The sequence below is a fragment of the Colius striatus genome, chromosome 2 (assembly GCF_028858725.1).
Source record: "Colius striatus isolate bColStr4 chromosome 2, bColStr4.1.hap1, whole genome shotgun sequence".
Taxonomy (NCBI): Eukaryota; Metazoa; Chordata; class Aves; order Coliiformes; family Coliidae; genus Colius; species Colius striatus.
In genome coordinates this window covers 65,160,245-65,179,509 of record NC_084760.1, presented here as the reverse complement: position 1 = coordinate 65,179,509, position 19,265 = coordinate 65,160,245, and the positions used below count along the sequence as shown (strand labels likewise).

At 45.8% G+C, this 19,265-nt stretch overlaps 1 protein-coding gene across 2 annotated transcripts; it reads left to right on the top strand.

The window, feature by feature from the left end:
• Nucleotides 1-1,618: 1,618 nt before the first annotated feature.
• SLC22A7 (solute carrier family 22 member 7) lies at nt 1,619-18,192 on the top strand. 2 transcript variants are annotated; one of them, XM_061990250.1, is made up of 10 exons: nt 1,619-1,996; nt 3,808-3,911; nt 8,209-8,363; nt 10,243-10,411; nt 13,122-13,239; nt 15,346-15,455; nt 15,545-15,759; nt 16,238-16,346; nt 17,736-17,942; nt 18,129-18,192. In XM_061990250.1, the coding sequence occupies exons 1-10, from the start codon at nt 1,619-1,621 to the stop codon at nt 18,190-18,192; spliced, it is 1,629 nt and encodes a 542-aa protein (XP_061846234.1). The 2 variants fall into 2 exon arrangements, with proteins under 2 accessions (XP_061846234.1, XP_061846233.1); XM_061990249.1 differs by having other exon boundaries at nt 17,736-17,943; nt 18,115-18,192.
• The last annotated feature ends 1,073 nt before the right edge of the window (nt 18,193-19,265 follow it).

Below are 19,265 nucleotides of genomic sequence, written 5' to 3'. Positions count from 1 at the left end.
CTACAGAAAGCTTTTTTTCTGACCTCTTCATCTTTACCTGCTGCTCTACAGCCTTTTGCCCTGTGCTGCAGGAGCAGGCAAGTGCTGGCTGATGATGAACTCTTCTTATTTTGAGGTCCCCAGAGCTGGACATAGAGCTGCAGGTGGGGTCTCATGAGAGGAGGGCAGAGGGTGAGAATCCCCTCCATTATCCTGCTGCCAGGCTGCCTTTGCTGCAGCCCAGGGTATGGTTGGCTTTTTGGGATGTGAGCACACACGGCTGGGTCACGTTGGGCTCATCCACCAACACTTCCAAGCCCTTCTCTGTAGGGCTGCTCTCACTCCCTGCATCCCCCAGCCTGCACTGATACTGGGGATTGCCTCGACCCATTTGCAGGATCTTGCACTTGGCCTTGTTGAACTTCATGAGGTTTGCATGAGCCCACCTCTGCAGCCTGCTGAGGTCCCTCTGGCTGACATCCCTTCCTCACAGAGTGTTGAGAGCACCTCACAGCTTGGTGTCATCTGCAGACTTGCTGGGGGTGCACTCAGTTCTGCTGTCCATGGGCTCAGCAAAGCTGTTAAACTGACCCCTGAGGAACAGCATTTGTCACTGGTCCCCACTTGGCCACTGACCTCAGCTCTTACCTGTGGTGCAAGGCCCAGGCAGTGATGGCAGCAATGCTTGTGTCCCTGTCAGAGGCTGCACCCTCTGTCCTTTGGCTGTCAACATTGGTCCTCAGAGCACACCAGCACGTGGCTGTGACCTTGCAGGAGTACGTCATGGCTTCTAACAGGGCAGGCACAGCCTCTCTGCTTGCCAGCACTACAGCTCTCATCATTTCCTTGCATGAGTCCTGGGAAAGCACTTTCCCAGGGGGAAAAATGGACTTTGTGGGGAAACATTTTCACCTACTCCATCCTTTGGAAGACACTGGTGAGCAAGTGGCCCTGACCCACAGCCCGCTCTTTCTCCTCGGAGTGCTCACCTCCCTGTTTGCATCCATCCAGATGCTCATACCTCTTCTCTTCTAGGCATCCTCACTCTCTCCCTGCTCCCAGGTCCTGACTTGACACAAACCACAATAAAAACCACTTAGCTGATGCACAGCAACCAGGCTTTGTTGTCCCTGGGCATCCCTGGACAATGGGTTGTCCCCCTTCTCCTGAGGTCCTGTTTTATGGTTCAATTGTTCTGTCTGGGGATCAGCTCACAGTAGACAGAGTTTGTTGCTGCACTTTACATGCTGCATGGTACACCTCCTCCCCCTCACCGCCCCCCCCAGCAAAAAGGACTGTGCTTTCACAGCACTCTTCCCACAGCCTCCTGGTCTCATGTGGATCTCCTCCTCAAAAACCAGAATAGGAGAAAAGGGCTCTAAACAGAGAAGATGCCTTTTGCTGGTTTCACTCAGAAGGGGTGTATTCTGTGCATACAGGATAATTTCTTTGGCTCTACCCCAAATGGAGAGTTTCACTGTGACTTTTGACAAGCTTTCAAGGTCTCAAAGTCCAACAAAGTGGCTGTATGAAAAGCCATGGGAAGTTGGGCTTCAAGGACAGAGACCACTTTTCAAGCTCATGTTGCTGCTCCTTGGTACATAGCTGCTCTGAATGAGCAAACTCCACAAAAAAAAAGATGAAGTTTGAGGATCTCTTTGTGGAAATTGGTGGCTTTGGCAGATTCCAAATTTTTATTTTGTTTACCCTCTGCCTCCCAAGAATCAACCTTCCCATGCATTTCCTGCTGCACAATTTTCTTGCTGCTACTCCTTCTCATCACTGTGCAATTCCACACCAAGAGGCATTTGTGAACCTCACAACGGAAGAAGTTCTACTCATCAGCATCCCCCAGGAGCCTGATGGTACTTTCAAGTCCTGTGAGATGTTCTCCCAACCTCAGTTTCACCTGCTGCTCAATTCCTCTCTGCAACCAGAAAACAACTCCATCATCCAGCACTGCCAGCACGGATGGGTCTATGACCACTCGCAGTTCACCTCCACCATCTCCACTCAGGTAACATCTGGCCTGTGAGCTAGCTGCAACTGAAATTAGCTCAGTGTTTTGAGGAGCACCTGGAGAGGTGGTAGGTGGGTGAACAGAATCAGAGGGGAATCTTTGCATTTTAACCAGTGAAAATGACTTGCTTAGAAAAGATTTCCTGGGATGGGGAAGCTTTCTGAGGCTCAGAGTTAGAAGCCAACGTATTATTTATTATGAGCATCTTGCTTTGATAGTTAGAAGCCACATTTATTGTTATAAGAAGGTTCATTTCTGCAGGTGATTGAGAGATGGGGTGTAAGACACATACATGCATGAGCTGCACAATATTTGCACATTTCCACTCTGTCAAGATTTCATGGGATCCTATGACTTGCTTTCTTGATTTTCCACACACTTTGTGACTTCCATTCCCTTGGCCACCCCTCTTCACTGATCTCCAGCTTCCTCTTCTCCTCAAGATTATGCTGCCTCTTTTATCACCAGTGTCTCTTGCCATCAAGCCAAATATGCTCTCCAAGGGCCTCCCACTGAGATGCAGTATGCTGGTCAGCCATAACCTTGAGCCTGCCCAAGGTCCCTGCCCATCAAACATTAACCACTTGCCTTCTGAACCACTTTGCTTTACCTCTGAGTGTTAATGCTTTACCTCCCTCAAAAAGCATCCCGATTCACCAGACAGAGGTCTTAGGGAAGGGGGCAATTTGGTCAGATGAAAGGGGCAAAACTGGGTTGGAAATTATAGTGCTGATTGCCTTGGTGAGAGCTGGCTCAAGTCTCAACCTAGAGCTGGTGCCTCCTCCCCACCACTCAACCACCCCTGATTTTTGGCAGGCTCAGAGGTGAGGGTCAGATGTGCACTAGGTCTGCATCTGATTTCTGCACTGTTTCAGGCAGAAAGGTGTAAAGCACCCTTGGGGGAGAAAAGGCGGGGGAGGTTACTTTTCCAACACAGATGCTAAGCATGGAGCCTTGCGGTGCAGTGGTCTTGTGACATGTTCAAGGGACTAGGGCTTTTTCTCTCTTGCAAGAAAGGTTGCTCAAGGTCCCGGTGGCCTTGCCAGAGATGTGGTGAGGCTGGGCTGATGATTAAATCAGTTTTGCCAAGTTTGCACGTATAGAAAATTAACTTTGCAGCTTGGCCCCAGTATTCTGTAATGATTAGCAACATTTGCACTTCCAAGAAAGAAAAATGATGCTCATTAACTTAATTAGGAAAAAAAAATGTCTAGGCCAACATCTCTGTAAGAAATCAGTCAGCAATGAGATCAAGTCTTTGGCTTGACTCCCCCTCAGCTCTCCTTCCTCTCTGTGTGGACAACTTCAAAGGAAACTGCTCAGGGCAACAGTAACTGGATATCAATCCAGTTGACTCAATCTCCCTCATGGAGACTGAGGCACGTCTTAAGCTCATTGCAGTGCAGCCCCCTGCAAACACCCATCTCACCAGGGCACTCCCAGGAGCATGACAGGAGCAGGGACAGACGAGAGCCCAACCAGCTGACAGCAGTTAACATAGGGTCAGGAGAGGAAAAAGGGGATCTCTCCATGATGAGTGGCACCTGGCAAAGCTTTCTGATGCCCAACAAGCATTCACAGAGAGGCTATCACTTTGGCGATAGGCCCCTGGGAGGCCTCTGAGTTTTGTAAGGTACAGCTTTACATTTTGCAGGTCTTTGTCACTGTCCTCTGGACAGCTCAGTGCAGAATTCTATCCTCAATCAGATTTAGCCAATGTAAATTGTAAGACAGAACGGCTGACTACCAGAAGGAAGGGGTGTGAAAGGCAACTGGGCACTAAGGGTCATTTTGGCCTTGTGTTTCAGTGGGACCTTGTGTGCGAGCAGCGTGGACTGAACCAGGCAACCGCAACCTTCTTCTTCATCGGCGTGACAATGGGGGCCGTGGTGTTTGGATACCTTTCAGACAGGTTAGACCCTTTTCAGGCTACTCCTTCAAGGCTTCGGTTTCAAGATGAGAATGTCACAAACCTGTGACCTGCAAAAGGCAATCAGAGGGGCAGAGCAAGGAGAAAACCCACTTGTAAAGGGAGAATCCAGCCTTTCACATGAAAATGGGATTAAAGTCCTACTGGGACTGATATATACCATGGATCAGTCGGCAGCCCACCAGAGAAGCAGCTCTGGCCTTGGCTAGGAGTAAGAGGCACTGCAGCAATAACCACAAAGCTATGGTCAGCATTGCTGCAGGAACAGTCAAAACCAAAAAGATCCACTGTCTGAGAGACCAGTTTCAGAAAAGACAACTGTCTGAAAAAAGGGAGAAAGACGGCTAAAACCAAAGCAAGAGGCTAAAAGAGTTAGCTCCTTCTAAGTTAAATGGAAACTGGTTAAGGACACTCAAGTGAGGGGCTCAGAGCACATGCATGATATAGATGACAAAAAAAGAGGCTCCAGAAAGCAGGAACTGGTTCTGTCATTATTAGAGAAGTGAGGGAAAGGAGGTTGTTAGTAAAAGGGAGGCATTCCTCAAGGAATAGCCCAGGCAATGAGGAAAACAAGATTAAATCTGGTCTCTCTGGCTAACAGAGAATAAGCAGTGCAGGCACAAAATCAGGATGTGCTACTGACTGCACTCTATTCATTATTAATGCCTGAGTTTCCTGAGCAGGAACCTGCTTCCCCATTTCCTTCCTCTGTGAGCAAACAAGCCTTAGTGTATGGTAGTGTACAAATCACTGCACAGCAGAGGGCAACCAGCTTCACAGCATGAAGCACTCAGAGACTTAGTGTTGAAGATGGGGATTTTTACATCCATATCTTTGCATAGGAGCCCTTTTATGAAGACCCAAGGGTGATCTTTGAACCGTGTGCCTTGGCTTTGTACCTAAAATGGTTTCATAGCACAGTTGAAGGGGAAGAAACTCAGTCACAAAAAGGAGGAGGACAAAGTCAGGCAGAAGAGAAGGTCTCTGCTAGGGCAAAAACCAATTTGTTTGTCAAATGGATTGTGAGGGGGAAGAGCCAGTAGATGACCAAGGTGTAAAAGGAGCACTTGGGAATAGAAAGGCTGCAGTGGAGTCTCCTTCCTTGGAGGTCTTCAAGACCTGCCTGGACATGTTCCTATGCGACCTGATCTAGTTTGACCTGCTTCTGCAGGGGGATTGGACTAGATGATCTCTAAAGGTCCCTTCCAATCCCTGCCATTCGGTGAGTCTATGATTCTATGCAGTGTGAGACATAAATGAGTTTGTGCTCACAATGGGAGAATTTGTAGGGGAGGGAGTTGGAGCTTTGAAATAAGTTGATAGAAGGCATAGAGACATACACCATGGAGACCATACACACTGGCATGCACCAGGTGAATGCCAGTGAACTGGTCATCCTAGAGCTCTACAGGACCTTTGGGATGAAAAATGGGTACATTGTTGGCATTGTACAACCTCCACAGCAGAGGGCTGGAAAGGTATCATGTGTCAAGTCAGTTTTAAACTGGTTTCCAAAAAAGATCTTGAAAACTATGTTTCAGGCATCCTGACAAGTATCTACACCAGCCAAAAAAGAGGGGTTTTTTTGCAAAAGATTCATGTCTTACAAGTATATTGGATTTCCTTGAATGCACTAAGAGGCATGTGAATGGGGAGCATACAGGGATTTCAAGAAGTTTCCTTACCAAAGGCTCCTAAAGAAACTGAGCTGCCCTAGGATAAGAAGGAAGGTCTCTTCATGACTAAATAAATGATTAAAACCCAGGAAGAAGAGGGGAGATGTGAGTGTTCAGCTGTGACAACAGAAAGACATCTGCTCTGTGTGCTTTTCAGTACAAAAATTATCTGGCAAAGGAGTGAGTGGGGAGGTGATGCTGAGTGGCCAGGCTGGCAGAGATGAGATCTGAGTGGGGAGAACTGCAGGAGGAGTTTAAAGAGCTCTATGATTGGATGGGAAAATCAGAAGACAAAATTTCAGGGTAGATTGATCTAAAAGAAAGAGAGAAACAATTATAATTTCTAATTAAGAAAAGAAGTGGAGGCCTCTGAGCTGATGGTAGCTGCTCAGTTGGGGTTATGACAGAGAGCTGTAGGCAAACATCCACTCAGGAATGAGTAGTGGCTGGGGAGGCAAATGTAAAATTAAGGATCATTGGGAAAGGAATATTAAATTACAGATCATATCACTATGTGAATGCATGGTGGCCCCACATCTTGAATACTGTGTGCTGTTCTGATTTCCTTTCACTCTCCTCCACCTAAAAAGGATACAGAAGAAAGTTGGCCACAGAGCCTAAAGGTCATCTCAGGAGGGGTTTGAACCCCTTGGCAGCGTGGACAACGCAGCCAGTAAATTTGGCAGATCTGCTAAACCTCAGATATCACACTTCACATTTCCCCTAAGATCCCTTAAAGGTGATGTCCTATTAGCAGCCTTTCTCATCTCTAACAGAGAGGAAGTCCCGCTTCTCTGTGCTAACAGTAATGCAGAGGTTTGGTCTTAGTGCTGCAGGGTGAAAACCATCTGGTCCTGGCATTTTGCTACAGATCAGGTTTGGTTTGTTCTGAGCCTCTACAGACATCTGGATTCGAGAACATCTCTACTGACAATTTTTACCCTAATTTTAACAACAATCTTCACTCTGAGCATCTATATGCAAATATATATAGGTATTGTTTCTGTTATTGCCCGCTCTTTTCCAAACACTCCTTTTGTACCTCATCCTTGCACTGAAGTGGCTGTGTGATGCTTTGGCAGTACTTCCAGATTGGGATGTTTATGAAAATGGCTTTTTAAATTAATTTTTCTGCTTGTGCAGTTTGCTCCCTTTATTATCCTTTCTGCATTTAACCTTTCAGAGGTTGTGCTTTCCTATCTCTCCCTTTGAAGACAATTTTAACAGCATTTTTTTTCTAGCAGCCTCCCCGTAGCCTGCAGTTCAATCCTGCCAGCTCGCCTCTGGTTTCCCTAGCAGGTGGCATCCATTTGCTGAGAGAGCCTAGTAATGGATCCATAAATAGCTGCCTTGTGCCTTGCTGGGAATGTTATGGTTTTATATCTTTCTTACTGTATTTTAAAGAAAAAGAAGATCTTCATTTAAAAAGCATATCTTCTTTCTTAGGCAGTTACTTTATTGGAAAGCTGATCTGGCTCTGGTGCGTTTCTGGGTTTTTCCTACTCCCACCCCAGGGGTATTATGATGACTTTTGCAAACCAGCTCTGCTTAAATATCAAAGCAGATGCAGCAAGCTGCCTGGGCCCAAGACACGAGTAGTGTTTGTGCAGCAGGTTCGCTAACTAGCTGCTGCATTAAGTCATTTATGAACATTTTTAGGAATGTTACTGTGGTGTCATTTCCCAGCACATGACTTTTTCCCTCTGGAGCAATTGTTCTCACCATCATCCTTCTCAAGTGTCCACTGAGACAGCCCTAATGTAAGAATCAGACCAGGACTTTAGTCCCTGTAGACTAAACATTTCCTGTTGACAGGGTTAATTTACTCCTCCAGTTTGAACCTAAGTTTCCATCGCGTGCAGTACTGATGTTCATCAGAAGACTGACACCCCTGTGCTCCATTTTGATTTTTAGGTTTTCCTAGGTTGTGTAGGAAAACAGACACACACATTTCTCTGTGTGTGTGTGTGTTTTCACATGTGCATTTGTGTGTATTACGTGTGTGCACTGTCCACACAGGACCTCTGCGCCAGCGATAAGATGGTTCTACCACTTCCAACACCTTTGGGGAATGACCTTCTAGCAGATTCCTCATAGACTCCTTAGGACACTGGGGCTATTTGCACGTGTGGGCTGACAATCAGATTCCTTTTATTTTCTTTTGGAATCTTTGTTTTCCTTCCAAGGATTGGGATGGAAGCATCATAGCTCTCCCCTGCTCAAGAGTGGTGTCAGTGGCTGGTGCTGAGTGAGCCACAGGAGAAGGGCATGCTGAGCCAGGCACAGGATCAGGGTATGCCAGCTGCTTGGGATTTCAAGCTGACCTAGCTGCTGTTGATTGTTTTGATCAGTGCTGTGCTTTTTATCGGAGAGCCTCATGCAGAGCACTCATGGGGCAGGCTGGCATTGTCAATGAGTCACATCACTGTAGCAACACCTGTAATCCAGAGCTGCTTCCTTCTCTCTGGGGTATTGCATCTTATACCCTTTGCAGAGCAGGCAACGCTTTCATTTCCCTTCTCAAGCCTCTGGTTTGCCCCGTTTCAAACCCTACTGCTGGGACAGGTTTCCAGCCATTATAACCCAGCCTGTACTCATGGCAGGTTTGGACGGAAATCCATGCTCCTGCTGTCACTGGTGTGCTCTGTCATATTGGGGATGCTGAGCGCCGCCTCCGTCTCCTACAGCATGCTGGTCATAACGAGGACCCTCACTGGAGTGGCCCTGAGCGGTGTCTCCCTTATTGTATTGCCTTTGGGTAAGTATTTGGGGTTTTGTGAGAGCCTGGTTTACAGGAGGACTTCTGACAGGCAATGGGTAGGTAGGGACTTGTCTATCTGACAAGGCAGAGCTAGTAGGAAGAGGAGTTTGTAAATCCTCATGTGTGCAGTTTCACTACAGGCAGACAAAAGGACATCCCTCTTGGAAGAATCCAAGAGCTACAGTTTCCTGTTAGTCCAATTAATGCTTTAACAGTCTAAACATAGTCAAAACATAACAACCCCTACTTCTGTTGCAACATTAACACTTGCAATCTGAGCTACTCAATTCCTGTTAAGAATCATCAGGACTACAATAAAACGCCACAGACCCTTTTCTCTTTCATCCCTCAAATCAAGACAATTCAGCACGGCTGTGTCTTCAGAAGGAGGAGGACAGGAGGTCATTCACAGGGTGTTTCTACCTCCCTGGTCTTGAAGTTGCTCACAGCTTTTGTAAGTCCCCTACTTGTGCTTTTAGAAAGAGTAGAGGGAAAAGAATCACTGGGGCAGGGAGAGGGGAAAGTCCTACAGAGCTAGGCAAAACTGAAGCTGAAAAATGTAGGTAATCAAAACAAGCTCCAAACTTCAGAGTGCCAAACAAAGCACCAGATGACTTTGTAGAGATACAGTTGGGACGTACTTAGGACTCACTATATCCAAGAGCAAGTTACAGGTGCAGCAAGAATTCGCAGGGTTTTTTTGCAGATACAGCCAAAATCAAGAAATATTGGAAAAGTCCACACAGACCTGACAAATCCCAAGGGCTGGTGTGGTTTGGGATTGGGGTTTTTTTTTTTGTCATAAGTGCCTGCAAAGCATAGGAAAGCTTGGGAGGGACATCTCTAATTGTTAGAGGTTGTAGCAAGATGTCCAGATCTTTGGAGGCAAACTGGCTCTTCGTTCACACGCACACAAACAAGGAGATCACCATCTGTTCTGGCTTGACATGTGCATTAGTATCCACTTTGGATAGATTTGTACCATTCATCTTTATACATTTCTTTGGAATTATCTTAATTATCTTCATAATTATCTGGAATAATGAGTGGGCAGAGAAATGAGAAACTCTGCAGGCAAGATGGTTAGGGAAAAAGAATGGTGAAGATGACCATGCTACTGAATGGGATTTTAAAAGAAGTATCACCCAGGGTGTTTTTAGCACTGTTTCTTACTATGTGTTTAAGGCTTTATTTTAGTTGCTTACAAGCTTTGCAAGAGGTTAAGTATTGTGGATAAACATTTTAAATGTGCTAGATGTTGACCAAACAGTAGAATTTCCTGGAGGAGAAGAGCTGGGACATTACCTCACTTTACCCTGGAGTACAGTGTCCACTTCTGGGCTTGCCATCTCAAGAGAGATAGAGAATTTCTGGAGATAGTCCAGCACAGGGCCACCAAGATGATCAGGGCACTGGAGCATCTTCCTTATGACGAAAGGCTGCAGGAACTGGGACTGTTCAGCCTGGAGAAGACCAGAGGGGGATGTCATTAACACAAGTATTTAAAAGGTGGAGGTCAAGAGGATGGGACAGCCCTTGTTTCTATTGTCTAACATGACAGGACAAAGGGTAATGGACATAAACTGGAACACAAAAAAGTTCCACTTAAACATAAGGAAAAACTTTGCCATGAGGGAGCCCTGGCACAGGCTGCCCAGGAAGGGTGTGGAGTCTCCTCTGGAGGTTTCCAAACCCACCTGGACACATTCCTGTGTGACCTGATGAAGGAGAGCCTGCTTTAGCAGGAGGTTGGGCTGGATGATCTCTAGAGGTCCCTTCCAACCCCTACCATTCTGTGATTCTGTTATAAAGCCCTGCAGAACCTTTCCTGGAGAACACCTGTGTGTCCCAGCTGAAGGCTGTCTCCCTCTTGCAGGGATGGAGTGGGTGGATATCCAGCATCGTACCTTCTCTGGGATCCTGTTGAGCATCTTCTGGAGTGTTGGGAACATGCTGCTGGCTCTGGCTGCATACTTGGTACGAGAATGGCACTGGCTGTTAGTAGCCGTAACAGGACCTTGCCTTCTGAGCATTGTCTGCCTGTGGTGAGTACAAGGACCTGCAGCCTTATGGCTGGTGGGGATGGGAGTGGACTGTAATTTGCCTTCTGTGCTCTGTGAATGTGGCAAATGTTGCATCACTGATCCTAGGATTGGCTCCAACAACCCAAAGAGGAGTGCGGCTTATGGCCAGGCATCTGGGGGACAGATTGCAGCAAGATTTGATTCTGCGAGCACTGTCAGATGTAGCTCAGAGCAAGCAGAGAGACCCTAATAAAGGGAGGCAGGGCCAGGCCAGATCTCTGGTAGACTCAGGATAAATAATTTATCTCTCCTCCGTCCCCACCACATTGGAGATGATACCTCTGGTAGCCTTTTTTCCATATGAGCCAACAACATCTGCTGGCTAGACCTTTCTCACCTTTGTAACCATCCTGATGGGTCAAATACACCTGCTTTCTGTGGGCTGTTTTCCTTCTGTAGCCTTATTTAAGAAACACATGACATCTTTTAAGACTTAAAATGGGAGACAGGTCATTTAATCAAATAAAATCATTTCCTGGCTAGACAGAGGTGATAGTGCAGTTATTCCCACAACTACCCCACTGAAAACATTCAGAAAGGGAGGTCTGGGCCTCCTCCACCTTTAGTGGTGGTGGTTTAGTTCCTCTTGGACATCAGTGTGGTGCTGGACCACACTGCAGAAATCACAGATATGTCTCCCAGAGCAATGGTGAGCTCTAGCTGGAAACCATGCAGAGTATATTCTGATTGTTAAACACATGGGCCCCAAAATTGCATGCCTAGTCACTGAGCAGAAAGTGTGATATCCAGATGCTAAAGTGCCTTTCAGCTGCCATCAAAGAGGCTTCTAGAGACTATGGTTTGCTGGCTTACTGTGTCTGCCCATCAGCATGAAGCAGTAGATTAAATAGCTGAAAAATCTCAATAATTATAGAAAAATGGGATACAAACTGATGCTATTGTTAATGTCTTAAAAAGGATGTCTTGTTTTTCTGATGATGAGGGTTTCCTGGCAAAGAGTAACATCTGATATTTTACTGATCCAGTCCAACACAACCCAAAGACGTGTTCTGACTTTTTTGGTTTTAGCTGTTTTGCTCTAGGACAACCAGCCATAAAAAAATCTGAGTCCTAGGAAGTGCTGAAACTCACAGATATATTTGGACACATCCTTTCCACAATATCTGGTGTTTTTTCTCTTATGTTAATGTCTTTTACAGCTATTAGTTTTCCAACAAATTATCCTGTAGTCTGGTCAAAATCCAAGCAGCAAGAGGTCAGTGATTGTTGGATAATTAAAAGTCCCTGAAGTACAGAATCAAAATCTAGTTTAGCACACTCTATAGATACTGTGGACACAATGTCAGAACCCTGTTGAGACATTTGACAAACAAAACACACAATATTGTACTCTGGAGATGGTGGCAATGAGTGCAAAATGCCATCTTTCACTCTTTATATTTCCCAAGGTACACTGGGTTATGAGCTTATGGGAAGGAGCTGAAATCTTTCCAGAAGACCAGTTCTACAAATGTTTTTGCTCTACACATCCTGTTCAGCTACTGCTTGAATAGTGATGGCAGTTGCTCATCAGATTTTTTTTCTAGAATCTGATTTAGGGCACGTTAATCACCAGCAGCTCACAAGGACTGGTCTCAGACTGCTCCAGTGGGAGACCAGTCAGGGATATTTGACAACTGTGTGGCCTCAGTAGACCTCATAGCCACATACTTCCTCAAGGTTATAAATCTCCCCACTGACTGCACAGGATGCTCAGCTGAAAGTCTCCATGAGAAGAGAAGATTATGTTTTCTGTTTCTCTCAGGCCACAGATTTTGTTAGTAGGAGGTAGGTGGTGGTGGTTCTAGAAGTATGTTGCCACTAGGAGGGTCTTTCTGAAGTCTTCTGGACTCTGACTGCTATGTGCATCCACAAAACACCATGTACCCTCTAGGCCAGGTGGGCTGCACTGTGGCCTGGGGAGCTCCAGGCCCAACAGGGCCCTATAGCTATTAATTACAACCAGATGCAAGATAAAAGTCTAAGAAAAGGGACCTGCGGATGCTAGTTTAGGACAAGTGATGGATCTTTTGATGGAACAGATAGAAATATAAAAGACACAGGTCTGCTAAACAGACCTGTCAGAGTTGCTAATTAGCTCTACAGCAGTAGAGCATCCCTTGTTGCTCAATAATTAGCTTGGATACTTCACTGGGGGCTGCAGCCACAATCATTTAGACCTTGGTTGATGGTCTTATGCAGAAGGCTTTGATTAGTGTGAAAAACAAATAAGTTTATCAATTAAAACAAAAAAAAAGTATAAAGCCCACTAAATCTTTTCTATATAGTAATTTTTTTATATCCTACAATTTCAAAGTTTGAAGAGTCCCAAAAAGCAGGAATCTGTAAATACAAACTCTCTGGGGCCAATTTTATCAATAAGAGTTTGAAACTTCAACCAGCTCAGAAAATCCAAGCTTTGATCAAAGATCACAGGATAAAAAAATTGGCTAGACATACTTCAATTAGCAGACTGTAGTCCTTCAAGGGTAGAACTGCATATATGTGTAACGAGGGAGTCCCATTGCTCATTCTCACGCACCACAGTTGCTATTTTCAGTTGAGGCTGAAGTCTCACAGAGAAGACCCCTCTGTCTTTGGCCAGGGCCATGGATGTGGGCTGGAACACACAAAGTGCCAACAGGAACACTGTCTTCTCTCCTTGCACCAGGTGGGTCCCAGAGTCTGCCCGGTGGCTCATAGCCAATGGCAAAGTGAAACAAGCTCACAGGAACCTGATTAAATGTGCAAGAATGAACGGAAAGAAAGACTTTGCTGTCTCGCTAGAGGTGAGAAACTGAAGATCCAGACGTATGTCCTTCCTCTCCCATTTTCTCTCTCATTTGATATCTGAAGCAATGCTCAGCCTGCAGTGTTATTTGTGGGGCACTGTGGTCCACAGGGTGTCATGCCACATCTTACTCCAGAAAACAAAGATAAGGCAGTAGCTCAGCTCCCATAGGGCCAGAAATCCCCTTCATTAGGTGCAGTGTCTTTCCATTCATTATTGCCATGACAAGAAACCTCAATGCACTGGACACTGGACTAAACATGCAGAGAGAGAGAAGCATAGCCCGAAGAAAAAAAAAAACGCAGAGCCATCACTCCCATAACAAATAGGAGAGTGTGCAGTTGCATGAGTAATTTGTGCATCTTAGTGTTTGCCTTCTTGGTTGCCATAGTGTTTGCCAAGTGATAGCAGAAAGCAGAGACACACTAATAGCATGTACTCAGCATATTTTCTCTCCTCTTGCACTTTAGACACTGCATGTAGTGTTATCCAACACCATAAAGGCAAGTCCACCTCAGGCTGCGGTAAGGGCACACGTGAAACTGGAAGCTTGTCAGCCATAGTGAATGCAAGTGTAAAGAACATTTGGCATAATCCACTTTTTCCTCTGGCTCTGCTCTCAAGTCAGTCATGGCTCTGCCAGCAGTTTTAAAGGAACATGGCACTAAGCAAAGTAGGCAGGCACCCACTGGTTTGAATCCATTTTGCTTGACCCCAGAGGTGTAAAGGGGGGGAGTGAAGATGCTCAGCTAGACAACAAATAAAACAGAAGGAGAACCCTGAAAACTAGCCACCAATTTTCAACTTCAAAGCTCAAGGTGTGAGGCTGGTCAGGAGACCTTAATCGTGTCAAATTCTACCTTAAAAATGTATTTTTGCATGCACACCTTGGTCTTACTTAAGGACATAGTGGTGGCTTCAGGGTATGGTAATAAGCTCAAGTGATGTCCCAGCTCTAGGGAGGACTCGAGAGCCAGGCAAAAGCTGGTGTCTCCCTTTGGAGAGATATCAGAGCACAGTCAGTGCTCACAACAGCCCTTGACAGCCAGACTTGCATATCTGTCACTCCTGACTAATTTGGTCTACATGATTTGCCATGACCTTCTCAAGAGCAACAAAGCTCAGCTGTGAAATCTAGTGGGTAAGGAGGTCTGTGGTTCATTAACCATCAATCTTTCATTTAATGTCCATTGGTTTTCCTCTTATCAAAAGAGGAAGATGAGAAACCAAAGGCACCAGCTCTGGAGCATTGTGCTTTGCTGTCACAATCCAGCTGCATCTCTGTCTTCATCCACACCACTGTTTTATCCTGGCCAGCATGCCAATTTTTTAAGGCAATTTCTTAATATCTGTTGCAGAGGTGTTTAGCCCTTCTGGTTTACAACAGAAGCACATTGTAATCTCACATAATCATGTGAGAAATGACGAATTCACTGGCTGTGGCAGACAGGAGCTGAGTGTGAGTCTTCCTCGCCTTTAATCAAGCCAGTGCCTCTGACTAAATATGTAAAAACAAGTTATAACCTCTTTCATTCAGCTATGGCTGATGACTCTGTATTTCAGAGCACACTGTTTCAAGAGAAAGGGTGTGGGCTCACACTCTCATACCATTCTGGTGGTTCTCCACTATATCCCAGCCTTACACCAAGTCAGACCATACTGTGACCATAGGACCACGATCAACATTTTCTGTATTTATATAAACAGATGTATAAATAATCATGTTTTTGATAAATGCAGTCATGAGAATAAAGCATGCAGCTCACTGTTTGCTCCTGCCTGACACTGGACACCATAGCAGGCAACTCTGCTAACACCATCATCTGCCATTTTTCTGCAACTTTTTCTGCCACACAATGCATGTAATTAAGAGAGAAGAAAAGTCCATGGGAAGAAAAAGAGCTCTAAAATGGTAGGCAATCTGTGAAGTTGTAGGAAGATGTGCCTCTGACAACTTATGCCCAGGAATTTGTTCTGCAGTGAGGACATATGGAAAATACAAGGTGGAGCTGGGAAGAGAAAAGGCCCCACCTTGTCTAGGGTTTCATGTCTGGATCCTAATAGTACAGCAGCTGAGCTATTTCCTTCTTTCTACCTCTCCCAGGCCCTCAGAAAGATGACAACAGACAAAAAGCCAGGAGAGAGTTACTCCTACATCAGCTTGTTCAGGACACCAATCCTGCGGAAGATCTCTCTGTGCTCTGGGGTTGTGTGGTAAGCAAGTGTCACTTCACACAGGAGATCTGTCCTGCACCTCCCCCATCTGGATTTCACTAATCCTCATCTTCACACATTCCTTGTAGGTTTGGTGTTGCCTTCTCTTATTACGGCATGAGCCTGAACCTAACTGGCTTTGGACTCAACATGTACGTCTCCCAGTTTGTCTTTGGCATCATTGAGATTCCAGCCAAGATGATTATGTATGTGCTGGTGAATCGAATTGGACGGCGGCAGAGTCAGTCCTGGACACTCATCCTCACTGGACTATGCATAGGAGCCAACACCATCATTCCCAAGTGTGAGATACTCTTCTGCTATATGCAGTACTTGCTAAAGGGAAGGTCTCTATCCTGTGCAGTGCTAGAAGAAGAGAACCATAGAACTTGTCCACAGGGAGTTCTGTACAGAGATGTCTTCCACCTGAAGGGCATCTATGGGACAAGGTTGATAATGCAGCCTAGCCCTAGAATCTGGTGGCAACAGGTAGTCTCTAGTCACTGTGAAGAGGCTAGTAAGGTGCCCATGATGGCAAGGTGAAGTGTCATGTTTATAACAGGCATTGCCACATGGGAAATATCAGGGCCTATCCTTTCATCAGTTCAGCTCTCACTCAGGCTAATAGTTACCAAACTTCCTGATCCAGACTTTGGAGACAGCAGCTTCAGGATTATGAAGTTCCCTGAAACTTCTTTCTTCTTGTGCCTGAGGCCACGAGAACCTCCTTCCTAAAGGCTGCTCTTTGACCATTGTCATAAATGTCTTTTCCTTCCTCTTAGCCTTCACCTCCCTGCGCTCTGTAGTGGCCATTCTGGGCAAAGGTTTCTCAGAAGCTGCATTCACCACCATCTACCTGTACACCTCTGAGCTCTACCCCACTGTACTGAGGTAAGAGATGCCACACACCTGAGTTCAGAACCAGAGCCTCTGTGGGATGTCACCCTCAGGTCTTTGACACTGGCACAGCAGGATCTGCTGTTGGTTAGACTGCAGGACTGATGCCTCTACAAGCAGCAGGTTCTAGGCATTACAAGTATTCACAAGAGACAGAAAGCTACCCTTTTTTACCTGGATTACGTATGGTTAGGTTATGTTGACAGGGAGATGTATCAAAAGGTGAGGAGTATCCTGTGGGGGGAAGATTTTTGTACTCCATAATGCACCTGTGCTTAGTAAAGTCTTAATTCCCTTTGATAATCTGTCAATAACTGTTGAAAGACCACTCAAACTAATAATTTAAAATACTGGATTTTATAAGGGACACATATTATCACATGTTTGCCAGTCTTCTGGACATCAGATTATATTAGAGCACAAAAAAAGAGAGCTTATCTGAAATGCCTGGGTAATGGTAACACAAAACCAGATTAAGCAGCAGCAGTGGAGGGAATTGCCTCGCTGGTTTCCTTGTGAAAGCCTGAAAAATCCCTTCATGGATCACAGAAGTCCCTGTGGCTTGCATCAACCTCTGTCCCTCCTTGCCCAGAATATCCTTCTCTGCCACTTTGACCTTTAGCTTTCACTGGTCTGTTACATGTGTGGAATGGTGTGTATTGAAATCCAAGTGGGTACTCATCTGCTACCTCTCTTCTCATAATGGTTTGAATTTTTACAAGCTCGAGGACAGATAAAGACAAAAATGTTGTTTCCTTCTGCAGGACTTACTCTATACAAGTAAGTCATGAGATCCTTGTTGTCAGTGTGAAATGCCACCCATCCCCTGAAAACTACTAAATGGAACAGGTCCTAGGTCTTTTTTTTGGCCTCCTCTGCAAGCTCTTCTGGGCTTATAGCTACAGCAGGACCAAAGCTACTCACAGGCCTATCCAATGTATGCCACCTGCTTAGAAGTACATGGGAGAAGGAGGGACTCAGCTTTGGTCTCAGCAGATCAGAGGACTTACTAGGGCACAGGCAGAAAATACATCAGGATTTAGGCATTTTAGACATTTCAAGGGGAAACAACTTTAGAGCAGATATTTTTAGTGTGGAGCTGCAGCTTCTTTCTCATAATAGACATAAATATATTTCTCACATCAGGTAGTGTTGCTTTCTGGGAAATATTATCACTGTAGGAAGGAAGGAAAATGAAGGAAGAAAATGAAGGAAGAAAAAACAGTAGAGGAAAAACCTGAGGGGGGAAAAAAGCCTCAACACTTATAGAAATACAGGGGAAGAGGTAGAGGGTCTGCACTTTTTCCCAAGGTCTGATATCAAAGAAGTACCTGTCTCCTTCTTGTGGTGATCTGCACCCCCACGGTGCCCTACCCTTTCCAGGCAGAACGGGATGGGATACACCTCCTTCATGGCACGCCTCGGCGGGGCTCTGGCCCCACTCGTGTTTCTGCTGGATGAGGTGTGGAGGTCTCTGCCCGAGGTGACGTACTGCACCACAGCAGTGTGCAGCGGCTTAGTGGCCTTCCTGCTCCCCGAGACGCTCAACGTGCGCCTGCCTGAGGGCATCGAGGACGTGGAGAAGGCACAGTGAGTCAGCTCCATCCCGCCCTCGCACATGGAGTCTGTTGAGAGAGGCAGGGGATACCCCTCTCTGCTGCCTGTAATTCCCCATCTGTGGTGGCAGGGGATGAAGGGACAGTCCAGTGGGGATTGGGGCTGTCGGGTTTCCTGCTTTTCTGTCTATCTGCCCAAATGCCTCTCTTTTTCTTCCAGATATAAGGGGCCACCACAAACCAATGCTCCTGAAGGCATGCCACTACAGTCTCTGCTGAAGTGAGGGACTCTGAGGGATGGTTACTATGGAGGACTGCCAAACAGAGCCATGCTCCGACCTGCCAATAAAAGACCCTTTACTGTCCACCTAATCTCTCTTTGTGGTGCAGTGGGGCTGAGGACACTGGAAGAAGGAGACAGATCCCAAAATCAGCTGGAGGGAGCTAACTCACTTTGTAGTGCGGCCGGGAGCAAGAATGCAGAGGTCTGACAGGGTATGGAAATAAAAAGTTCCTTGTGCTAAGGTTTTCCCAGTCTTTGGCCTTGTTGGACTAGCAGCACCTTTCAGATCACTGTACAGAAACTATAATCCCTTTGTTTACACCCCACAAGGAACAAAATGCAGCAATATGAAATACTGAGCATGAATCGTGTAAAACCAAATAATCTCAAATAAATCTAACTGGACGGGGGATAAACTGTAGCTACAAATATTTCTCGGATTTGGAAATGGTCTGAACATTCTTCACATTGAGGCTCAAAGCCATCGAAAAAGCAGGTGCAGGAATCTCACTGGGAATGGCACAACTGCAAGAGTTTTGTTCCACATACACAAAGAAGACGAAAGAAAAAGCTTTTGCAGATTATTTAAATCTAGTATGTAGGCAATAAGTACCCTTTAAGCTACAACAAAACCAAAACAGAATCACCTCTGCTACAGGAATGTTTGCACAGAATGTTGAATAATTCATTATTGGACTTTATTCTGCTTCCTGATCTAATGCTTTTGTCTCTTGCACACACTTCTGCAAACAACAGAGATGAGACACCAAATTACCCATAATTTCGGAGCTCCAGCAAATAGCACTTTCCTACATTGGGAATGGCCTCAGCATCTGAGTCCCAGGGGTGCTGTGATTCCCTGAGCTGTGAGGTGTTTTAAGCTCAGCCACGGAGAGCCCTATGAGGGTAACAGAAAGGGAGGATGCACCTGAAAGCGGGTGGAGCCCGTCCAATTTCAGGTCAGGAGCGCCTCCTAGGAGAAATAAAACCGCCTGGCAACAGTTTAGACATCACCTTTTTTGCTTTAATGCCACCATAGGAAAGGTCAGATCTCCTCAGAAGCACTCTGAGACA